Consider the following 20,195-nt stretch of genomic DNA (forward strand, 5'->3'; position numbering starts at 1 on the left):
ATATTACACAAATAATGTAATTATATAGTATGTTATATAATTATAACGAATTATATTTATATAATTTTATAAACTATAACAAAATATTTTAAAGCTATATATTTAAAAAAATACACATACACACACGCACATATTCTAATGACTAGATTCCTGCAATTAGACATTGATTATAATAAACTTTTGGGCTCAAGATTCTCAAAGACTATTTTAATAATCCAAGACACACCCTTTGCAGTAGCGCTGGGAAAATTTTCATCTTCAAATGCCTCATGCTACCTAGGTGGCCATTTTTTTACAAAAGCCCTCTGCGGCAGATGGCCCTGGCGGCCCCTTGAAGAGCAGCGGCAGCCCTGGTAGGCCGTCCCTGTGCCTGTTGGCAGTGCCCAGTCTCTATGCTCCGCCACATGAATGCTGTTTCTGGGGGAGCTTTCTCAGACTGCAAGTGTGAGGTGTTAGCCATCCCAAGTGCAGTCCTTACCAATGGGAACCAGAGTTGGGGGACCAGTGCCTCCACTGTGGTCCTTCAGAGGGTCCCAGCGGACGGAGCCCAAGTTGCCCCCAGGGGCTCCCTCTGCTGGTTCCCCCTCCTCCTTTCCTTCACTCACTCGCCCTGGGCTCCTGCTTCCTGGCATCACCTCCTAACTCAGCTGCAGCAAGGCCCTCAGGCATTGCTTCAGGAAAACCCAAACCACATATTAATCCCGTGTCTACCAAATGATCACCGAAGGGCTGATGCTCATTAAAATGTCTAAGAATAGAACACTGCTGACTACTGGAAAGAATTCGGAATCTTGGCAGAGTGATTTCCTGTTCTACCCCAAACTTCGAAATGTGCTGAAAAAACCATTTCACTTCCTACCTCCAAGACATCAAAGTTGCACCTTGAATGATACTCCACATCGAAGTCATGGATGGTGAGCTGAATGCTACTCCCGGGGGCCGTCCTAATGTACCAGATACATTCCTTGTTTGGTGGATACCTGTTGGGGTACCCGGGGCTGCTGAAGGAGCCTGTGGCCCCAGACAGCTCTCCACCACAACCTGTTAAAACAGCACGGCTCAGTCAGTTCAAAGTGGGCAACAGCCCGTGGAAAATAATTCACAAATTCAACTCACCAAAAGGTCATCAAAAATATACAATGCCTAATTTAGGAGAAAACCGTTAAGTTACAATAAAGTTATAATTATGCAGTTATAAAACAATGAGAAAAAAAATCATGGCTACAACTTATTAAGTTTATCCTTTCAAAAAAAAAACACTGATTATATATAATTTAGTACAATAATGCTCGATCGATCCTTTTTCTTACCATATCAAACGTTTGTACTTTAAAAAAAAATAAGTCATTCTAATTTTAGATTTTCTTTTATAATGAGGTAAGAATTACATAACATAGTAGGAAGTACAATGGACTGTGTGAGCCGGGGTCGCGAACTTCAGGTTCCTGGGCCTTCAGTGTCCTTGTAGCTACTACATTATTCCGCAGTCCCGTGCAGATCTAAGAACTAGAATTTTAAGGGCTAAAAATCCTTAGCTTTGTACCAAAGACTGTAGGAAATAAACACGTAAATTATATAGGTCCTAACTCAGCAAATTTATATTAAAAAAAATACAATGGATATAGAAAAATCCAACCAAGGTAAAAGACAACAGCGTGTGTTTCAGAATGTTGATATGTCATGCCTTAGAAAGCCATTCAGGCAGACCATGACAACAAATAATCAAATGCTGTAGCCTGTGGCACACAGTAGAATAATGCCACCTTTCATTGAGTGCTCATATGGGCTTTCCATGTATTTTCTGTTTCAATACTCATAAGGACCACATGAGGTAGGTACTGTTAGGATCCATTTCTTAAATGAGCAAATCAGTGCAAACAGAGGTGGTGTGGATTTTCCAAGGTTAATTGATACTAGGACACTAACTGAGGTGATCTGGTTGTATCTTAATACTTCATTACTATACCGCACAGGCTCTCAAATCATTTGCAGGAATTCAGACAGAGATTTCAGTATGGAGAGGAAAAGAAAACTTTGCAGAAGAGGTAAAATTTGAGGAAGGCTTATGAGAGACACAATTAGAAAAGAAATTATCTTGTTTTCCAACAGCAATGTTTGGTGATTAACAAAACATTTTTTGCTCTTAACATTTCTGGGCCTCTTTTTCTGTTTTGTTTTTTTTTTTTTTAATATTCTTTATTGGTTGGTAAATTCTTCCAATTACCTGCTCTTATTCTTCATCAAGGCTTTTCATGTGCGATCATTAAAAAGTCAGGAAACAACAATTGCTGGAGAGGATGTGGAGAAATAGGAACACTTTTACACTGTTGGTGGGACTGTAAACTAGTTCAACCATTGTGGAAGACAGTGTGGCGATTTCTCAGGGATCTAGAACTAGAAATACCATTTGGCCCAGCCATCCCATTACTGGGTATATACCCAAAAGAATATAAACCATGCTGCTATAAAGACACATGCACACATATGTTTATTGCGCCACTATTCACAATAGCAAAGACTTGGAACCAACCCAAATGTCCATCAATGATAGACTGGATTAAGAAAATGTGGCACATATACACCATGGAATACTATGCAGCCATAAAAAATGATGAGTTCATGTCCTTTGTAGGGACATGGATGAAGCTGGAAACCATCATTCTCAGCAAACTATCACAAGGACAGAAAACCAAACACCACATGTTCTCACTCATAGGTGGGAATTCAACAATGAGAACACTTGGACACAGGGTGGGGAACATCACACACCAAGGTCTGTCATGGGGTGGGGGAAGGGGGGAGGGATAGCATTAGGAGGAATACCTAATGTAAATGATGAGTTAATGGGTGCAGCACACCAACATAGCACATGCATACATATGTAACAAACCTGCATGTTGTGCACATGTACCCCAGAACGTAAAGTATAATAATTAAAAAAAATAAAAAAATAAAACAGTGCCTCCTCACTCCATTATGAGTAAATGTGCATTTTTCACACGAATAACATTAAACTACCATGGCTTCTAAAGTAAGACACCAAGTCTGAGATCTTGTCTACTATCCACTCTATGCAAATTCCTCCTGTACAGTGAGTTAGAAGAAAAGCTTTTAAAAGTTAAGGAGTTTAAAAAAAAATCTCCATGCAGAATTCCCCACTGCACTGAGAAGCACTGAGAATTCTAAGAATCTTGATTCGGCAGAGAAATCTGACTCTAGCTCAAAGCACTACCATCTTCTTGACTTCTCAGTCTCCTTGCACTTGAAAACCTCTGCATTTTTAGACTTTAAATGTATTGCAGAGCAACATCTTTCCTGTGTCCTATAAAGTTCCCGCTTTTATTTCTAAAGCCTACAAAAAAGCTGTTTAAAATTAGATGTGCTGACGTTGTTTACAGACTATGGTGAATCTTAAAAAAACATAAGTATGATAAAAGATGAGAAAATATTTGTCCCACTACAACAACACATGGCAAATATTCCTGAAGCCAAAATCATCACAGATTGTCCATATCTCCTGTACCAATGCTCAACTCCAGGGAGCACCACTCACAGAACATTCTATAACGTGATGCTTCTGGAGTGGTACGACACAGTGCCTCGTAACTCGTGTTAAGATGTACCATCTTTTACTAAAATACATTGTAGGTAAGCAAAGCCTGTTACGGAAATTTTTTTCTCAACCTGTATTTTCAGCTCTGCTGGTTCTTTCTATCAGTGGTATCGAATAAATTATCCAATGGAAAAAATCTAGAGACAAATAACTTTATGGCCACATGATATAAAAGATAAGAAGGAAATGAAAGTTTAGATAGCTCATTTCTGCATTTTTATTTAGCATTCGTTCATCAGCCAATCTGATTCAATTTTTTTATCTCAGTTGATTCATATAAAACTCTGTGTAACATTTTTCCATTGTCTTTTCCAATTGTTTTACGTTTCCTTGTGAATTCCTTTGCAAATAACAGGATACTAATACCCTTAAATTAGTTGCTGTAAACTGGAATGGTAATACAGACTCGTGGCATTCAGTAATGTTTTAAAAAAATGACAGTACAGTTATATGGACCCACGATGTCTTTTTTCCTAGGATTTAAAGCAAATAATCAACAAGGTTTTGTTTAATAAAAAGAGCAAAATTTTATTTTTAAGTATATCTTGTTAATAGCATATGTATGTATGTTTCTTAAAGAAAAATTTATTTTTCTTTTTTTTTTCTTTTCTTTTTTTTTTTTTTTGGAGAGATGGGGTTTCATCTGGTCTTGAACTCCTGACCTTAGGTGATCCACCCGCCTTGGCCTCCCAAAGTGCTGGGATTACAGGTGTGAGCCACCACGCCCAGCTGAGAAATTTCAATTTTATAAGTGATACTCTGTCAGGAAAAATATTGTATGGTTATGAGAAAGAGGGAAAGAAACTGTTAGGGCTTGAAATCTCTGAAGTTTTCTTTTTCTCCTTCATGCTCTCACTACCTCTGAGGATTAACATATCAAAAGGAAACATTTGAATTAAAACTTCACAGCAAATGCAAAATAGGATAGATTAGTGGTACTTTTTCGTCAAAATTGTAAAGTACTAGGAGGGTGCAGCACACCAACATGGAACATGCATACATATGTAACAAACCTGCACATTGTAATTCTGGTAATTATGGTAGAAACTTAATTCTCTTTGTATTTCTAAAATTTGAAAGAGGTAAAATAGCTTCCCAATTCCATTTATTTATTCATTCATTCACTCATAAGTGTTTATTGAGCATCTGCCCATAATACAAGCAGTGCTATAGAAGCCAAATGTATTTAATATGTCTTGAAAAAAAGAAAGATATTTATAGACATAAAAAGTGTTATTGCCCACATGTCTTCTTGCAAGTTATTAAACCCTTTTTGCTTCTCCTTCAGTTTACTAAGAGTGATTTCAATAAGTTTTTATTTGAAGAAAACAATCTGAATTCTATTCTATCCTTTACATGTTAATCACTGGTAAGTTACAAATAAGAATAAATAACTCATCCTGCCATTACCAGTCATATTTGCAACTCTGGATGCATGACAAAGGGATCACAAACAGGGAAGGGAAAAAGAGATGGAGAATACACAAGTCTGGAGAGGAAAGAAGTTATATCAACCAATACCCATCAGGAAATAACACAGGCAGGGATGTTTAGACCACCAACATCCTTGTCGTCATCCGGTTACCTGTCTGGTTGAATGAACAATAAAATGTAAAAGAAATAGAGAAGTTTTTAAAACTGGTCATTCGTAATCTAAAATAGATGACAATGATTTAGAAAAGCCTTTCAAAAGAAGATAAAAGAAGATAATTTAAAAGATGAAAATACCACCCAGGCATGGTGGTTCACACCTGGAATCCCAACACTTTGGGAGACCAAGGTGGGCAGATCACCTGAGGTCAGGAGTTCGAGACCAGCCTGTCCAACATGGTGAAACCCGGTCTCTACTAAAAATGCAAAAATTAGCTGGGCTTGGTGGTATGCGCCTGTAATCTCAACTATTCAGGAGACTGAGGCAGGAGAATTGCTTGAACCCAGGAGGTGGAAGTTGTGTTGAGCCGAGATCACACCACTGCTCTCCAGCCTGGGTGACAGAGCAAGACCCCGTCTCAAAAATGAAAAAGATGAAAATGCCAACCAAGAAGGGAACAGTGACATGAGGAATAAAGAGTTTTGAGAGAAATAGACACAGTGGCTCTTTGTCACTTTGGTAAGAGAAAGTTTTCATGGAGTAGACATGATTTTAGAACTGCTTAATTGGCATGTTAGATTGCAAAACTTTTGGAAACATTATAGTGTAACAGAGGAAGCATGGGCTGTAGTTCAGACAAATGGATGCCTAAACTGGCTGTGATAGTTCCTAGGTAAGTAATCTAACTTTTCTTTCATCTATAGCAGTATGAATACTTACTTCATAGGGTTGTTACATACAATAAATGAAACAATCCAAAGTTTTTAGCTAAATGTTGTGCATATCATAATCCTTTCATACATGCTGTGTATTCTATCTTTACATTTTTTTTTTTTACTCTTTTCTTTTGAAACAGGATCTTGCTATATTGCCCAGGCTGGTCTTGAACTCCTGGGCTCAAGTGATCCAACTTTCCCTCCCAAAGTGCTGGGATTACAGGTATGAGCCACCACACCTGGCTGTGTTTTGTATCCTCATAAGACTTTATCCCCAGATTTGAGAAAAGACTTGGAGCTAGAAGAGGAATTACTGGTTAAAAAGCTATCATGAATAGCTAGAGAAGAGGTAAGAAATTGGTTTTTCATTAAGGTGCACAAAAATTTTTAAAAAGAAAATCCATATTTGTATGGTAGTTCAGTTCTCAAGTGCTTTTATTTTATTTGAATTATTTTTATTTGAAATGCATTATTTTATTTGAAATTAATCATGACAACATGAGGCAGGTAACAATGATAATGTCAGGCCCATTGTAGAGGTGAGCAAAGTGACGTTCAAGAAAGCTGTGGAACATGCTCATATCACTTAGTGAATGGCAGATGTGGGTGCAAAACCCTATTCTGACACCAACCCTCCCCCATCCTGACCTCCACTTCTGTGTTCTCTCTCCCCTGCCTTGCCGAGAACTTCGGCTCAAAGCCACTGAACTAACAATGTTGAATGCTGCCCTCATTACTGTCCTGTCCCTCCACTGAAGACAATCACCATAGCAACCTGGAAAATGTAAACAAAGCAAAAATGTTTTAATTGACTTTGAGGCAAAATCTAACAGAATACATCATTAGACATCAGCTGAACTGGAATAAAATAATGCCCTGAAGAGAAGCCTATGTTTTTCAGTTTTAAAGAGTTAATCTTTATAAAAGTTTTAGTACTGGTGACTGATCATCTGTTTGACTTGATTTTCCTCCAAACTCTCAGTCATCGGCTGAAAGGAAGTGCTTGCTTTATCTGCAGGAAGCACATTGATCTGCTGAACTCATAACAACCAAGAGTTACAAGCTGTTGCTAAACCTGCTTACTTGTGTAGATAACTTAAAATACCTTCATAAAAGAACTTCACTAATATTGTTTTGGTTTTTGTCCAAAACAAGCCATGAGTTATAAAATTCCAGTACTGAAACATTTAATAATAATCTCCTATGTAGGTACTATCTTTAAGTTCATATCTGTGTGTTTTTAATAAGAGCTTTAATAAAAGCAAACCAGTAATGAAACAGCTAAATGGAATCCAAGGCACAAAATTTAAAAAGTAAATGCTGTATTGCCCGGTGACTGCTCAAATGCAGTCAGCGCTTTGCTGGCTGGCAATTTCCTGAAACTATATGCCATAAACCGATGGCATCAGGAGGAATAACGTCTTGAAATTGACATGGCTAAAGCCCAAAAAGGATGGGAGAAAAGGAAGAGAGAAGTGATCCAACACGGACACCCTCCCACCCTTATCCCTTCATTCCTAAAGGAAATGCCTGGGAAATCAACAGTTGCTGTTAAAATGAAGCCAAAAGCCAAGGCACAGTGAAAGAGAATTAAATTTTAAACGTAATTAGTGACAATGTTCACATGCTTCATTAAAATGGTCAATTTATATTTTAATAGCTTTTTTTCTATAACTTAACGATAAAAACTCTTTCTGCTCTATAAGACCTTGAGATGTGCCTGTTTGGCGAGGCCGGTTTGCCTTCATTGTGTAAAAATGCAGTTTGTGGGCGGGGCGCTGTGGCTCATGCCTGTAATCCCAGCACTTAGGGAGGCCAAGGCAGGTGGATCACAAGGTCTGGAGATCGAGACAATCCTGGCAAACATGGTGAAACTCTGTCTCTATTAAAAATATAAAAAATTAGCTGGGCATGGTGGCAGGCACCTGTAGTCCCAGCTACTCAGGAGGCTGAAGCAGGAGAATCACTTGAACCCAAGAAGTGGAGGTTGCAGTGAGCTGAGATCACACCACTGCACTCCAGCCTGGTGACAGAATGAGGCTCCATCTCAAAAAAAAAAAGGCAGCTTGTGGAGGAAGGGAGGACACAGAAGAGAAACTGCAAGCAAGGACTCTTTTGGTAAGGCAGGTGTGATGTGAATTGGTAACTAAGAGCTCAGAATCTGGGGAAGGCCCAACCCAAGACAAAGTGAACTATTTCCTGTAGTGAGTATACAGGCCTCACTTCTGATATATCTATGAAACATAAAAAAATGTAATTACAAGGATTTTGAACAGAAACTTTCAGGTCAGGGAGGGTGGGGAAGTGGACAGGAATACATGCTCCTTAAAATGGCCAAAGTTGTCCAAAGGTGACTGGCATGTAATGAGAACCACAAAAAGTCAGTAATTCCTGGTTTGATGTTACCAGTTAATTCCCCAACATTTCACAGGTATGTGGCCAAGTGATAGGCATCTGTCCTACTAGGGTCACTAGTCCTCTCTGAACACAAGGCCAAGGGTGGAGCTCCTCAAATTCATAAGGACATGAAGCATGTGCAGATGGATTTTTCTGCGGGATTTGCTCAGATAGCATGTATTCTGTGAGGATGGAGACACAAACTGGAGTGATCGCGAGATGAAATCAAAGAAGAAAATCAAGTAATATAAAGGCCAAGGAACATAAAATTTCCTTGAGAAAAAAGAAGGAAGAAAGAAGAGAGTAAAAAGGAAGAAGAGGACAAAACATCGTGACTCCAGGAGAGGAGAGAATTGTCCCTGTATTGGGTTGAACACTGTCCCCCCAGACTTATGCCTACCAGGAACCTGTGACTGTGGCCTTTTTGGAGGAAAGGGTCTTGGCAGATGTAATCAAGTTAAAATGAGTTCATACTGGATTGGGGTGGAACTGAAATCCAATATTCTTGGTATCCTCATACGAAGAGGGAAATTTGGTCCCAGACACCAAGAAGGAAGAAGGTCATGTGTGGATAGAGGCAGAAATCGGAGTTATGCATCTACAAGGCTTAGAAAGCCAAAGACAGCCATCAATCAACAGAAGCTAGAAGAAGCAAGGAAGTGTCTTCCCTAGAGCCGTCAGAGGGTGACCCTGTCAACACCCTGACTTTGGAATTCCAGCCTCCAGAATAAAGAGAATAAATTTCTGTTGTCCCATGCCACCCAGTTTGTGGTACTTAGTTACAGTAGCCCTAAGAAGCTAATATATCCTCATTCTTTTCCTGATAAATGAGGTGGCCAAACTCCCAGGTAGGTACAAAATGGTAACAACTATTTGTGTGGTATTTAAGGTGTGCACATTTGTAAACCTTCTGTATTCCATCTTGTAATTATTACTTCCTATTTGTCATCTTGAGGTTTAGGGGATGTTTGGTCAAGGATAAGATTTTCATGAAAATAGAAAAGGTCTACTGTTGAGAAGACTAGCAGCAAATACAGGGCCGGGTATCACATCAGGAAGAAACAGGTAAACCCAAGAACCAGGGAGTTAAGTCATAACGATTTTTAGCGTTGGAGAGTCAATGAACGTTTAGAAAGTTTCATGTTCCATGGAGACTTCATCCTTGCCCCATATTTTGTGATAATCCATTTTATTCGACTAATTTCTATACAGCAGTGGATATAAAGTAGAGCTTTGGGTTTCAATGGTAGAGATACAATAAAAAAGAGTGACAGAATAAGTTATTGCATGGTCAGTGACTTGGAAAACAGATACAAGAAGCTTAGAAATCAATGCTGTTGACCGCTATAAAATGACCTTTACATTCCTATTCAAGATGTCATATAAATATTCAAAGTTAAGACTGTCATAGCCGTCTGACTATCTAAGATGGCCTAGATCTAAATACTGATGTGTTTCCCTTTAGTACATCATCAAACAGAAAGAAATCCAAAGAAGCTATAAATTTGGAGTTTCTGTGTAATATAAATTTTAATTTCCTGTATACAAAAGGATACTATCTTTTTTCTTAACCTAGAGAAGTTAGCCAATTTTGTCATCTTTTCACTTTGATTAACCTTATCAGTTTCCTTTTAAGCTACTAATTTCAATCAAATTAAAAAATGGTTTCCCAGTAGAAATCCCTTGCTTAGACTTCTTCAGGAGAAATCAATCATTTGATCAATCTCTTTTCCCTCTCCTTAGATATTTTTGAAATGATTGAAGACTTCCAAACAAAGTTTAGTATAAAAAGATACAAGGAAAGAAATGAGACTAAGATAACTGTACTAATCTCCCCTGAAATAAGTAGTCATGCCTAAGGCTACTGAAAGCTTCTTTATGAAATCTCTCAAACAAACAAAGACAGAGAAAACATGTTCTCTGTAGGCAGTTTCCAAGTTCAACAGTCATACTTCTATTTAGAAATATTATTCAGACCTGCATTCCTTCAATTTCATTATTTTGGTACACAGGGCTCTTGCAGGGAAAAGCTCAAAGAGCCTCCAGGGACGTACATTGCAGGCCTCTCCCTGATTCCTTCCCTCACCTCCTCCAACCTCTAACCTTCCCTCTGCAGGGAGTGGACTCCACCCGGGGAAATGGACACATGTGGGCAGCACCACATCCATGGCAGTGGTGTTCTGTGACCCTTTAAACTCTGTCCAAATCTGAGCCTCAAGGTTGTTTTCTATGATTACAACATCCCATGCTGCAGGCTCCTCGCAGGGCAAATCCTGCATCCAGCCAGCCTGGGTCCTTAGCTTACGGGAAGCAAAACAACTAAATTACCCAAATCCTCACATGCTCCACCCCATTCCCATGGTCCACCCCAGCCCGGCCAAGCTGTTCTGGGGGCAGCTACCCTTTCACTCTTTACTTTAATATAACTTCTCCCTCTTGTAAGCGAGTTTGTATAACTAAACCTTGGTAACTGACTAGATGACCTCCGTGGTTTGTCCCAGATCGGTGGATTCCATCAGCAACGTATAGCAGCTCCAGAACAGCACTTTATAAATGAGTAATAAAGCAGAAATTGTGTTTAAGGATTGCAAATAACATCAGCTAGTTTGAACTTGTCTTTTGCCAAGCAATGCGCCCCTCCGCCCCAACCCACATATTATTGCCACTTGAACCTAAAGAAACAATGAATTGTGTCATTTAGTGGGAAGCCTTTGAAACTGGATCACCATTTACTTGGGAAAGATTGCACATATCTCTTTAAAAACATGTATTATTCCGGGAATTTATAAAATTACCTACTATAAGCTCTAACCTTCTTTGCATTGCAATATCATTTGACCTTTTTTTGCAATGAAAAGTTGTGGGGAAAAAATACTTGCTTTCAGGCACCGTCGTGCTATTTATTGCATGGCCTTTGAGTTTGACACCACACACTGAGTTTTGTGTTCTGATTCCATTGCTTACGGGATTTGTAAGTTTGGACATGTTACTTAACTTCTCTCAGGCTCCTTCCTCAGTTTTCTCATCCATAATAAGGGAATGATAACGCTCATTTAAGAAAATTATTGGGATGAGACATGAGATTGTGTCAGGAATTGGTTCCTTCCAGTGGGTTCTTGGTCTCACTGCCAGTGGGTTCTTGGCTTCAAGAATGAAGCCGCGGACCCTCATGGTGAGTGTTACAGTTCTTAAAGACCGTGTGTCCGGAGTTTGCTTCTTCAAATGTTCAGATGTGTCCAGAGTTTCTTCCTTCTGGTGGGTTCGTGGCCTTGCTGACTCCAGGTGTGAAGCCGCAGACCTTCACAGTGAGTGTTACAGCTCTTAAAGGTGGTGTGTCCGGAGTTGTTCGTTCTTCCGGGTGGGTTTGTCTTCTCACTGACTTCAGGACTGAAGCAGCAGACCTTCACGGTGAGTGTTACAGCTCATAAAGGCGGCACCTTCAGAGTTGTTTGTTCCTCCCAGTGGGTTTGTGGTCTCACTGGCTTCAGGAGTGAAGCTGGAGACCTTTGCAGTGAGTGTTACAGCTTATAAAGGTAGTGCGGACCCAAAGAGTGAGCAGCAGCAAGATTTATTGTGAAGAGCAAAAAAACAAAACCTCCACAGCACAGAAGGCAACCCCCAGTGGATTGCCACTGCTGCTTGGGAGGCCAGCTTTTATTCCCTTATTTGGCCAGGCCCACACCCTGCTGATTGGTCCATTTTACAGAGCGCTGGTTGGTCCACTTTACAGAGTGCTGATTGGTCCGTTTTACAGGGTGCTGATTGGTCTCTTTTTACAGAGTGTTGATTGGTGCGTTTACAAACCTTTAGCTAGCCACAGAGCACTGATTGGTGCATTTAAAATCCTTCAAGCTAGACAGAAAAGTTCTCCAAGTCCCCACTGGACCAGGAAGTCCAGCTGGCTTCACTTCTCAAGATCGTATTTTTAAATTACATATGTTGAGTCATATTTTAAAATGATAACATCAACAACAGTAATAGTGAATGAGATGTCAATTAAACCAATGCACTAAGCATTTAATCATATTTTCATTCACTCTTTATATGGCAAGATAGTTTATTTTTATCATAATTAATATCTTCAGACAAATTTAAGATTACATTTAGGTGGTAAAATCTATATTATTTATCCTGCATTCCTTCAATTTCATTATTTTGGTACACAGAGTCAAAATAGTCTATATTTGAGTAGCCTGTGAAACTAGGAGGAGAAAAAAATCAGAGACAAAGTATATTATTGTCATTACTGATCTACAGATTATCAAATTCTACTAACTCTTATAAGTGGTAGTTACTGTCCTCCACCAGATTTGTTCTGTTTGTGAGACAATGCTGCTGCCGCCTGGCACTGCTTCCTCTGTTCCTCTGAGTACACAATGCATTCACACAAAACAAGTCCTTGGATATGTAATGTTTGAGACAAATATGGCAACATTTAAGTCAATGGTCAAAAAGAGAAACCTCTGGGGACAACAATTCAGGTTCTATGCTAAACGTCACATTTGTTCTGAGTTGGCTTAGAACTCAAGTTTCTACACTTCATTTTTGGCTGCTATGATATTTGAACTGAAAAAAAAAAGTATGGTTTCGGTTTTTGTGTCATACGAAAAAGTGTGCAATCCCCTGCAAAGTACATGCATTTCTCTATTGGGGATATTGTTGCCAGGGAACCAGAACACAAACAGAAGTTTCGAGAAAGCCCTATCTTTGGCCCAGATCTCAAGGACTGTTATTACAAATTGTGCAATCTATGATTTGGGAAGGTCATGGTGGTTTGAGGGTTATTTTTTTTTTTCTTTTTATAACTGTTGCAAAGAGTGGCAATAGAAATAGAACTCCAACTTTTTCAAACAGTGGCGACATGGGAATGGGGAGGCGAAACTCCTGAGAGGGCCTTGCTGGTGAAGAGACTCAGAGCCAACATGAGATGAAGGTCAACTGTGTGGATGTGTATTTACTGCTGTCGTCAAGGAGGCAGAAATGTCAGAAGTGAGCTTTTCCACTCATTCTGAAAGGTCTGCGCATGCACAGCTTTAATGCTGCCTCTGATCATTGGGACCTTGCTGGAGAAGCTCTGAAGTCAAGGCCAAAAGAGCTGCAGGATTTTCTTAGTCATTATCCCAACTTTACAACAAGGAGTTATTTAGAAACAGGTTTCTTAGAAATGAGCATCGTCCATTAAGAATTCCTTTGCAGAAAATATATAAATGAAAATTTGTCATAAATAAAAATCAGACTCAGTATCATGACGCAAAAACCTGTGCTTTGGTTCCACACTGAGATGGAACTCATTCCCAGTCTCCATGCTTAAAAATATTTTAAGAGTATCAGAAAGACAAAAGCCCAAAATATCAAATAGGCTGAAAAAGCCATCATAAACAGGATGGGATATAGCATGTATAAATGTCAGAGAAAGAATAGTCAGCATTTAGGGAAATATCTCCTAACTTAAACAGAGCTAGTTGTATTTAAAAGCTTCTCTTTTACTTAAATTTCTACCAAAACCAAGCAGGATTTCCTTATCTGACATCATATTCGTGAGGTTACTTTGGAGGCGGAAGGATGGGTGCTTTACCGTTTCTCTCTGTGTGACATTATGTCTATCACAGCCTAGCAGGAAGCCACACTGTGAAAGCAATTCCATCACCTATGGAGAGAAGGTCTGTGCCTGAGATTAGAACCAGACAGTGTGATTCACAGCCCAGCCCTGTGAACCTGCCCTAGAATCTTTGCTGACCACAATTCATAAATCACTTTCATTGCCAACATCATACTTCCAGATTGTTGTGAATTTTTTCACCATGTGGCAGCAAGGACACACAATAATAAACATTTTAAATTGAACATTTTATGTTCAATAAAATTTTTTTGTTCAACAAAATTTTTTGTTCAATAACAAAAAAGAGTCCTAAAATCATTTTCAAACTGGAAAACTTAGGTAATCACGAGTCTGTATTTCAAAGTTATAACTTTGAAGAAATTATTAAGAAGATAGAATGTGGCAATTGGTCTAATATTTTCTGTTCCGGGATTTACCACAGCACTGGCCACATAGCCCTTGAGTGTCTTTGCTGAGGATTCATCAGAATGTTACTCACCTTGGATCGTCAGTTGTCTTGTCTTTGCAGACCGCTATTCCCTGCTCTTAGTAGCCAGGACCCAGAAAGGTCCCCTGGGGTTGCTTCTGTCACTGCGATCTATGATTTCTCCAGTTGTAATCTCCTCCCTTGACATTTCCCACTCCATTGTCTAAAACAACAGTGGTTCCCTTTTCCTTACTACATTAAGTTCCCACTAGTCTGGCTGGATTTGAGAGTTCTAAAGAATCTAGCCCAGGAGGTGTACAAAGCCTCATATCCCACTGTCTTCATTACATCAGGCTTGTTTCTCTCTCTTTCTCTGCTCATGCTTATCCAGGCACCATCTGTCATTTCTTGTCCTGATCATTCTTCAAGGGCTCTGAAATCTCACAGAGTCCGTGAAGATTTTCCCCAATGACTTCCAGCCTCCTTACTAGCCTTGCAGTAGGCACCTCACAGTTCAGCACTTCTATTAGTTTTCTACACCTGCTTCCTAACTGATCATGCACAGCTTGAAGACAAAGACTAACGTGGTATTTCTTTCATACGCCTAAAAATACCTTGCACAGTTTTGGATATATATTTCATCATGCTCACAACTCCAAATTCACCAACATGTAGTTTATTCCAAAGTCTCTTTCTCTGGCCCAAATCCTCACCTAATTTTTATACTGACACCGGCAATTGCTGAAAGGATACATCCCCCGAACATCTCAAATTCAGCATGTTCAAATAGAAGCTTACAATTTTCCCCCAAACATGGTCTTTATCTGGGATTTCCTATCTATGAATAATTGCACCAACATGCGCCAAATCATATACCGCAGGAAAACGGGAGCTATCCATGATTCCTTCTTCTGTCTCCCAGATTGACACACACCTACTCCACCATCAGATCTGCCCATCCTACCTTCTAAATAGCTCTTTTTTTTTTTTTTTTTTTTAGCAGAATCTCACTCTATTGCCCAGGCTGGAGTGCAGTGGTGCCATCTTGGCTCACTGCAACCTCTGCCTCCCAGTTTCAAGCTATTCTCCTGCCTCAGCCTCCTGAGTAGCTAGGATTACAGGCATGCACCACCACAGCTGGCTAATTTTTGTATTTTTAATAGAGATGGGGTGGGCCAGGCCAGTCTCAAACTCCTGACCTCATGGTCCACCTGCCTTGGCCTCCCAAAGTGCTGGGATTACAGGTGTGAGCCACTGCGCCCAGCCCTAAACAGTTCTTTAATACACTACCTCAACCACTACTCATTTCCTTTCTCCCTGCTCTGATTTAATAGCTCCCTAACTAGTCACCAAACTCTCAGTCTCTTCCTCTTCTTGGGCATCCCTCTACTTACCAGAACTCTTATTCTAAAGTGTACTTCTATTTGCATCACTAGATTTCCCACTTAAAAATCCATCGGCGGTCTTTCCCTGATGGCAGAATAAAATCCAAATTCTTGTGATGTTTCTTATCAATTGGTTTCTGATAACCTGTCCTGCCTCAACTTCTATCACTCCCTTTCCCTAGTGTTTCTCACCTTTTGTTCATTATCAGCCCCCTAAAGAGATTGTTCAGACATTTTTTTCTAAATTCTCAACCATGAAAACTTAATACCACAAGTATATTGAATATCTGTTATGTACTGTATATCTTTATGCTTTATATATTAAAGAGTAAGAATTTCTTAATCCCCCTACCGAGAGCCAATTTTACCTCCTTGGAGTTGATACTGCCCCAACAGAGAATGCAGAGAATGTGTGGTCTAGCTGAAGGACTTGCTCTTTGCAAAACTTTTGTGCCCTCACGCCTTGCTGCTTCTACTTAGAAATGCCTTCCTCTCCCAGATATTTGTCTGGTCAATTCTTGCCCATTCTTTAAAACTCAGTTCAAATCTCAAAGCTGCCTGGAGAGCGCTTCAAACTTCCGCAGGCTGTCCTAGCTATTTTTTTCTGTGTTCCCTTGGTGTCCTGGATTATGTATATATTTCTACACTTGGTTTACCTGCCTTGCCTACTCGATGGCTAACTCCCCAAAGTCAAGAATGTGATCTCCTTCCTTCCTGGTATGTGCTGAATTCTATCTCTGCCAAAATTCATATGTGGAAGTTCTAACTCCCAGACCTCAGAATGTGACTGTCTTTGGAGATAGGGCCTTTAAAAAGAGGTGGTTAAGTTAAAATGAAGCTGAATGGACTCTAATCCAATCTGACTGGTGTCTTTATAAGGAGCAAATTTGGAAACACAGAGCTATCAGGATGAACACACACAGAGAAAACACCATGTGAGGACACAGGGAAAAGGCAGTGTCCGCAAGCCAAGGAGAGAGGCCTCAGGAGAAACCAAACCTGCCAACACCTTCACCTTGGACTCCCAGCCTCCAGGAGACAGCACACTTCTGCTGCTTAAGCCTCCCAATCTGTGGCATTTTTGTTATGACAGCCCAAGCAAATTAATACTCTCTATATTTAGACACCAAGCCCAAAATATGTGCTGGCTGGTTGGTTGAATGAATGAAAAACTTCTTCTCAAAAAATATCTGCTGGCAGAGGTTATGTGCAATTGACATGTAAATAATCATGTAATTAACATGATTCACAGTTGTAGCTGCCGTTCATTATAGGCTGGGCCCAGCAGATCTTCTCCTAGAGCCCAGCTTACTCACCCTCATACCCTAAGGCATTCTCTCTCACACAAGACAAGTGGATAACGGAATTACGAAAGATAAAACCTTTGTCTTTAAAGGGTGAACCTCCCAGAAATCCTACTACATGTACTCTAAGTCACAAAAGGAATAAAATTTTTGAATGAGAAGGAATTCCCCTGAAAGACCAGTGATAAACAAAGACTAATGAAAGACCACTCGAGAGAAAGAGACCTGGAGCGAAGATCTAACTTTAAGAGAAACACTGCTGACCTCATGGCAGTTTTCTGCCAGTGCTCTAAAGATGTTTTTTAAAAACCCTTTGGTATAGTGCCTCATGCCCACAGGTAGTCAAGAAGGCACTGGCTTACATCCAAACCGAGCCAGTCATAAAAGATGTTGACACGGTTTTTAAAATGTTCTCTTCTAACTAATTTCTGAAACTTCTCAAGGTTTGAGAAATCTACTTAATAGCTAAAAGGAAGATAAAATGGACCCAGCCCCCATTTGAGAGGCTGATGTCATCTATCTTCCCAAAGAAAAGGCCACTTTTTCCTTTGTGGAAATCCTGGGTGACATCACCTCCTGATCACATGCCCCTCAGCCCTGTCCCTGCGAGCTCCCAGCTGAAGGGTTCGCTCCGTTTGCAAATGTCACTCTCTCTCTCACAAAGCTCCTTGACCTTGTTTGTATGCTGGATTCCATCACTAAGTGAAAGAAGGCCTCTGGGAGCAACGACCAGAAGAGGAGAGGGGGTCTGTGCAGCTGGTTGGGAGGCCACTTTTCACACAGCCTGCGGAAACTTCTGTATTCCCCACCCCATCACCCACCCCCTCCCCCTGCAACCCAGACAGAGGGCTCCAAGGCCGAATTCAGCCGCTGGACAATGCTGTCAAGGCTGAATACCATGAACCGATTAGAGACAGGGCAACTGTGGCCATTTCTTTATTTCCAGGGTGGGGCCCTCTTTGAGGACCCGCATAAAAGGCCCTGCAATGTTACTTTGTCTCACGTCTACATGGCCATGTTCAGAAAGAGCCCACAGGTAAAGCCTGGTTGTAGATCTGTTTTCTTAAAGCCAATAGAAGGTTTGTGTCGTTCACAAAGAAGCATATTTTGTAAATGCGTTTATGTATGAACTGGGGAAATGAATGGAGTGCATAGGAACTCTTCCTCAGAAGCAGTGCTCAGGAAATGATGTCGCTGCAGAGTATGAACTCTCTGCTTGGTGTTTGGAGATCGTACTGCACAGTTTAGAAAAGAGTCCAGTGGGGAGGATGGGGTGGGGGGAAGGGATTGCAAGGTGATAGGATTCTGAGGAAAAGAGGCTAGGAGTTTAAAGCCACTTGACCTGGCCAGGGCAGGAAGAGCAACTCCAGGGCCAGTGTTAGGGGGGCTGTCCTGAGCCCTCCACCTGATTCTGAGAACATTCCTTGCAGGGCTGTGCAGGGAGGAGCCTTTCTAATTCTTTTCCTTCTGATATGTTACACACACTCACACAAATGCATTTAAGAGTATTATGACCAGCTCAGTGGCTCATGCCTGTAATCCCAGCATTTTGAGAGGCCGAGGTGGGCAAATTGCTTAGTCCAGGAGTTTGAGACCAGCCTGGAAAACAGAGAAACCCTATCTCTACAAAAAATACAAAAGTTAACTGGGTGTAGTGGTGCAACCCTGTAGTCCCAGCTACTCAAGAGGATGAGGTGGGAAGATCACCTTATCAAAAGGCTGAGGCTGCAGTGAGCTGAGATTGAGCCACTGCACTCTAGCCTAGGAAATAGAATGACACCTTGTCTCAAAAAAAAAAATAATTATAATTACACTTGAGCATTGAGAGCAATTTTTACATTTATTTAGCTCCATAGCTGCAGAGTCCCTGCCCGTGTGTGTGTGTGTGCGTCTCTTGAGCATTGAGAGTAATTTTTACATTTATTTAGCTCCATAGCTGCAGAGTCCCTGCCCATGTATGTCTGTGTGTGTGTGTGGTGTGTGGTGTGTGTGTGTGGTATGTGTGGTGTGTGTGTGTGGTGTGTGTGTCTCTTGAGCACTGAGAGTAATTTTTACATTTATTTAGCCCCATGACTGTAGAGTCCCTGCCCATGTGTGTGTGTGGTGTGTGGTGTGTGTGTGGTGTGTGTCTCTTGAGCACTGAGAGTAATTTTTATATTTAGCCCCGTGGCTGTAGAGTCCCTGTCCATGTATGCCTGTGTGTGTGTGGTGTATGTGTGTGTGGTGTGTGGTGTGTGTTGGTGTGTGTGGTGTGTGTGTGGTGTGTGTGTCTCTTGAGCACTGAGAGTAATTTTTACATTTATTTAGCCCCACGGCTGTAGAGTCCTTCCCTGTCTGTGTGTGTGTGGTGTGTGTGGTGTGTGTGTGTCTTGAGCATTGAGAGTAATTTTTAAATTTATTTTGGCCCCATGGCTGCAGAATCCCTCCCCGTGTGTGTGTGTGTGTGTGTGTGTGTGCTTAGCCACATTATATGCTTAGCTCTGCAGCCACCTTGGCAGCGCTGTTCCTCTTCAACTCAGTTCCAGCCTCTTGAGTTTTCAGGTCCCTCGGGCTCACCCTGCTCCCTCCTATCACAGGGTCTTTCTTCTACCTGGAATCCTTTTCCTTCTCCTGCTTGACTAGTTAACTCCTGCTTATTTTTTAGGTTTTGGTTCAGCGGTCTCATTTGCATGGAGATCATCCCTGACCTCCTGCTGGGCCCAAGTCAGATGCCCTGTGTGTGCCCGCTTGGCACTACTCATGGTTTTGATTTTCTATTTATTTAAGTGTGTTTTTGCGTGATGTCTGCTTCTCCCACCTAGCCTAGCTCTGTAAGAGTAGAAACCAGGCCTGCTGGTCTGAGTCACTCTGTGTCCCCCGTCTCAGCACAGTACCTGGCACAAAAGACATCCTTAGTGTCTGTGGAATGAACAAATGCGTGAATGATACATCATGATTTACGTCTTGCATTTACCTCCAATGGATCAAAAATGGCGAGACCTCTCCCATGGAAGAGCTCGCCCTCTCTGTGGGCTCCCCTTCTCAGGTTATCTCAAACTAAAGACCTACTTCAGATGCAGAGTATTGAACTCTGTGTACCTGCGGCATTGCATACCTATAGAATATGACAGTCAATTTTGCACAGATCTAAATGACTAAAAATTCCTTTCCAGAATTTTCCTCC

General features: G+C 40.8%; 1 protein-coding gene across 1 annotated transcript in view; it reads right to left on the reverse strand.

The window, feature by feature from the left end:
- Positions 1–20,195, reverse strand: part of CUBN (cubilin) — a 304,926-nt gene that overhangs the window by 163,972 nt on the left and 120,759 nt on the right. The window contains exon 29 of the mRNA XM_054503528.2: positions 860–1,041. Within this exon, the coding sequence (XP_054359503.2) occupies positions 860–1,041 (182 nt within the window). The remainder of the gene's footprint in view (positions 1–859; positions 1,042–20,195) is intronic.

The sequence above is a fragment of the Pongo pygmaeus genome, chromosome 8 (assembly GCF_028885625.2).
Source record: "Pongo pygmaeus isolate AG05252 chromosome 8, NHGRI_mPonPyg2-v2.0_pri, whole genome shotgun sequence".
Lineage (NCBI taxonomy): Eukaryota > Metazoa > Chordata > Mammalia > Primates > Hominidae > Pongo > Pongo pygmaeus.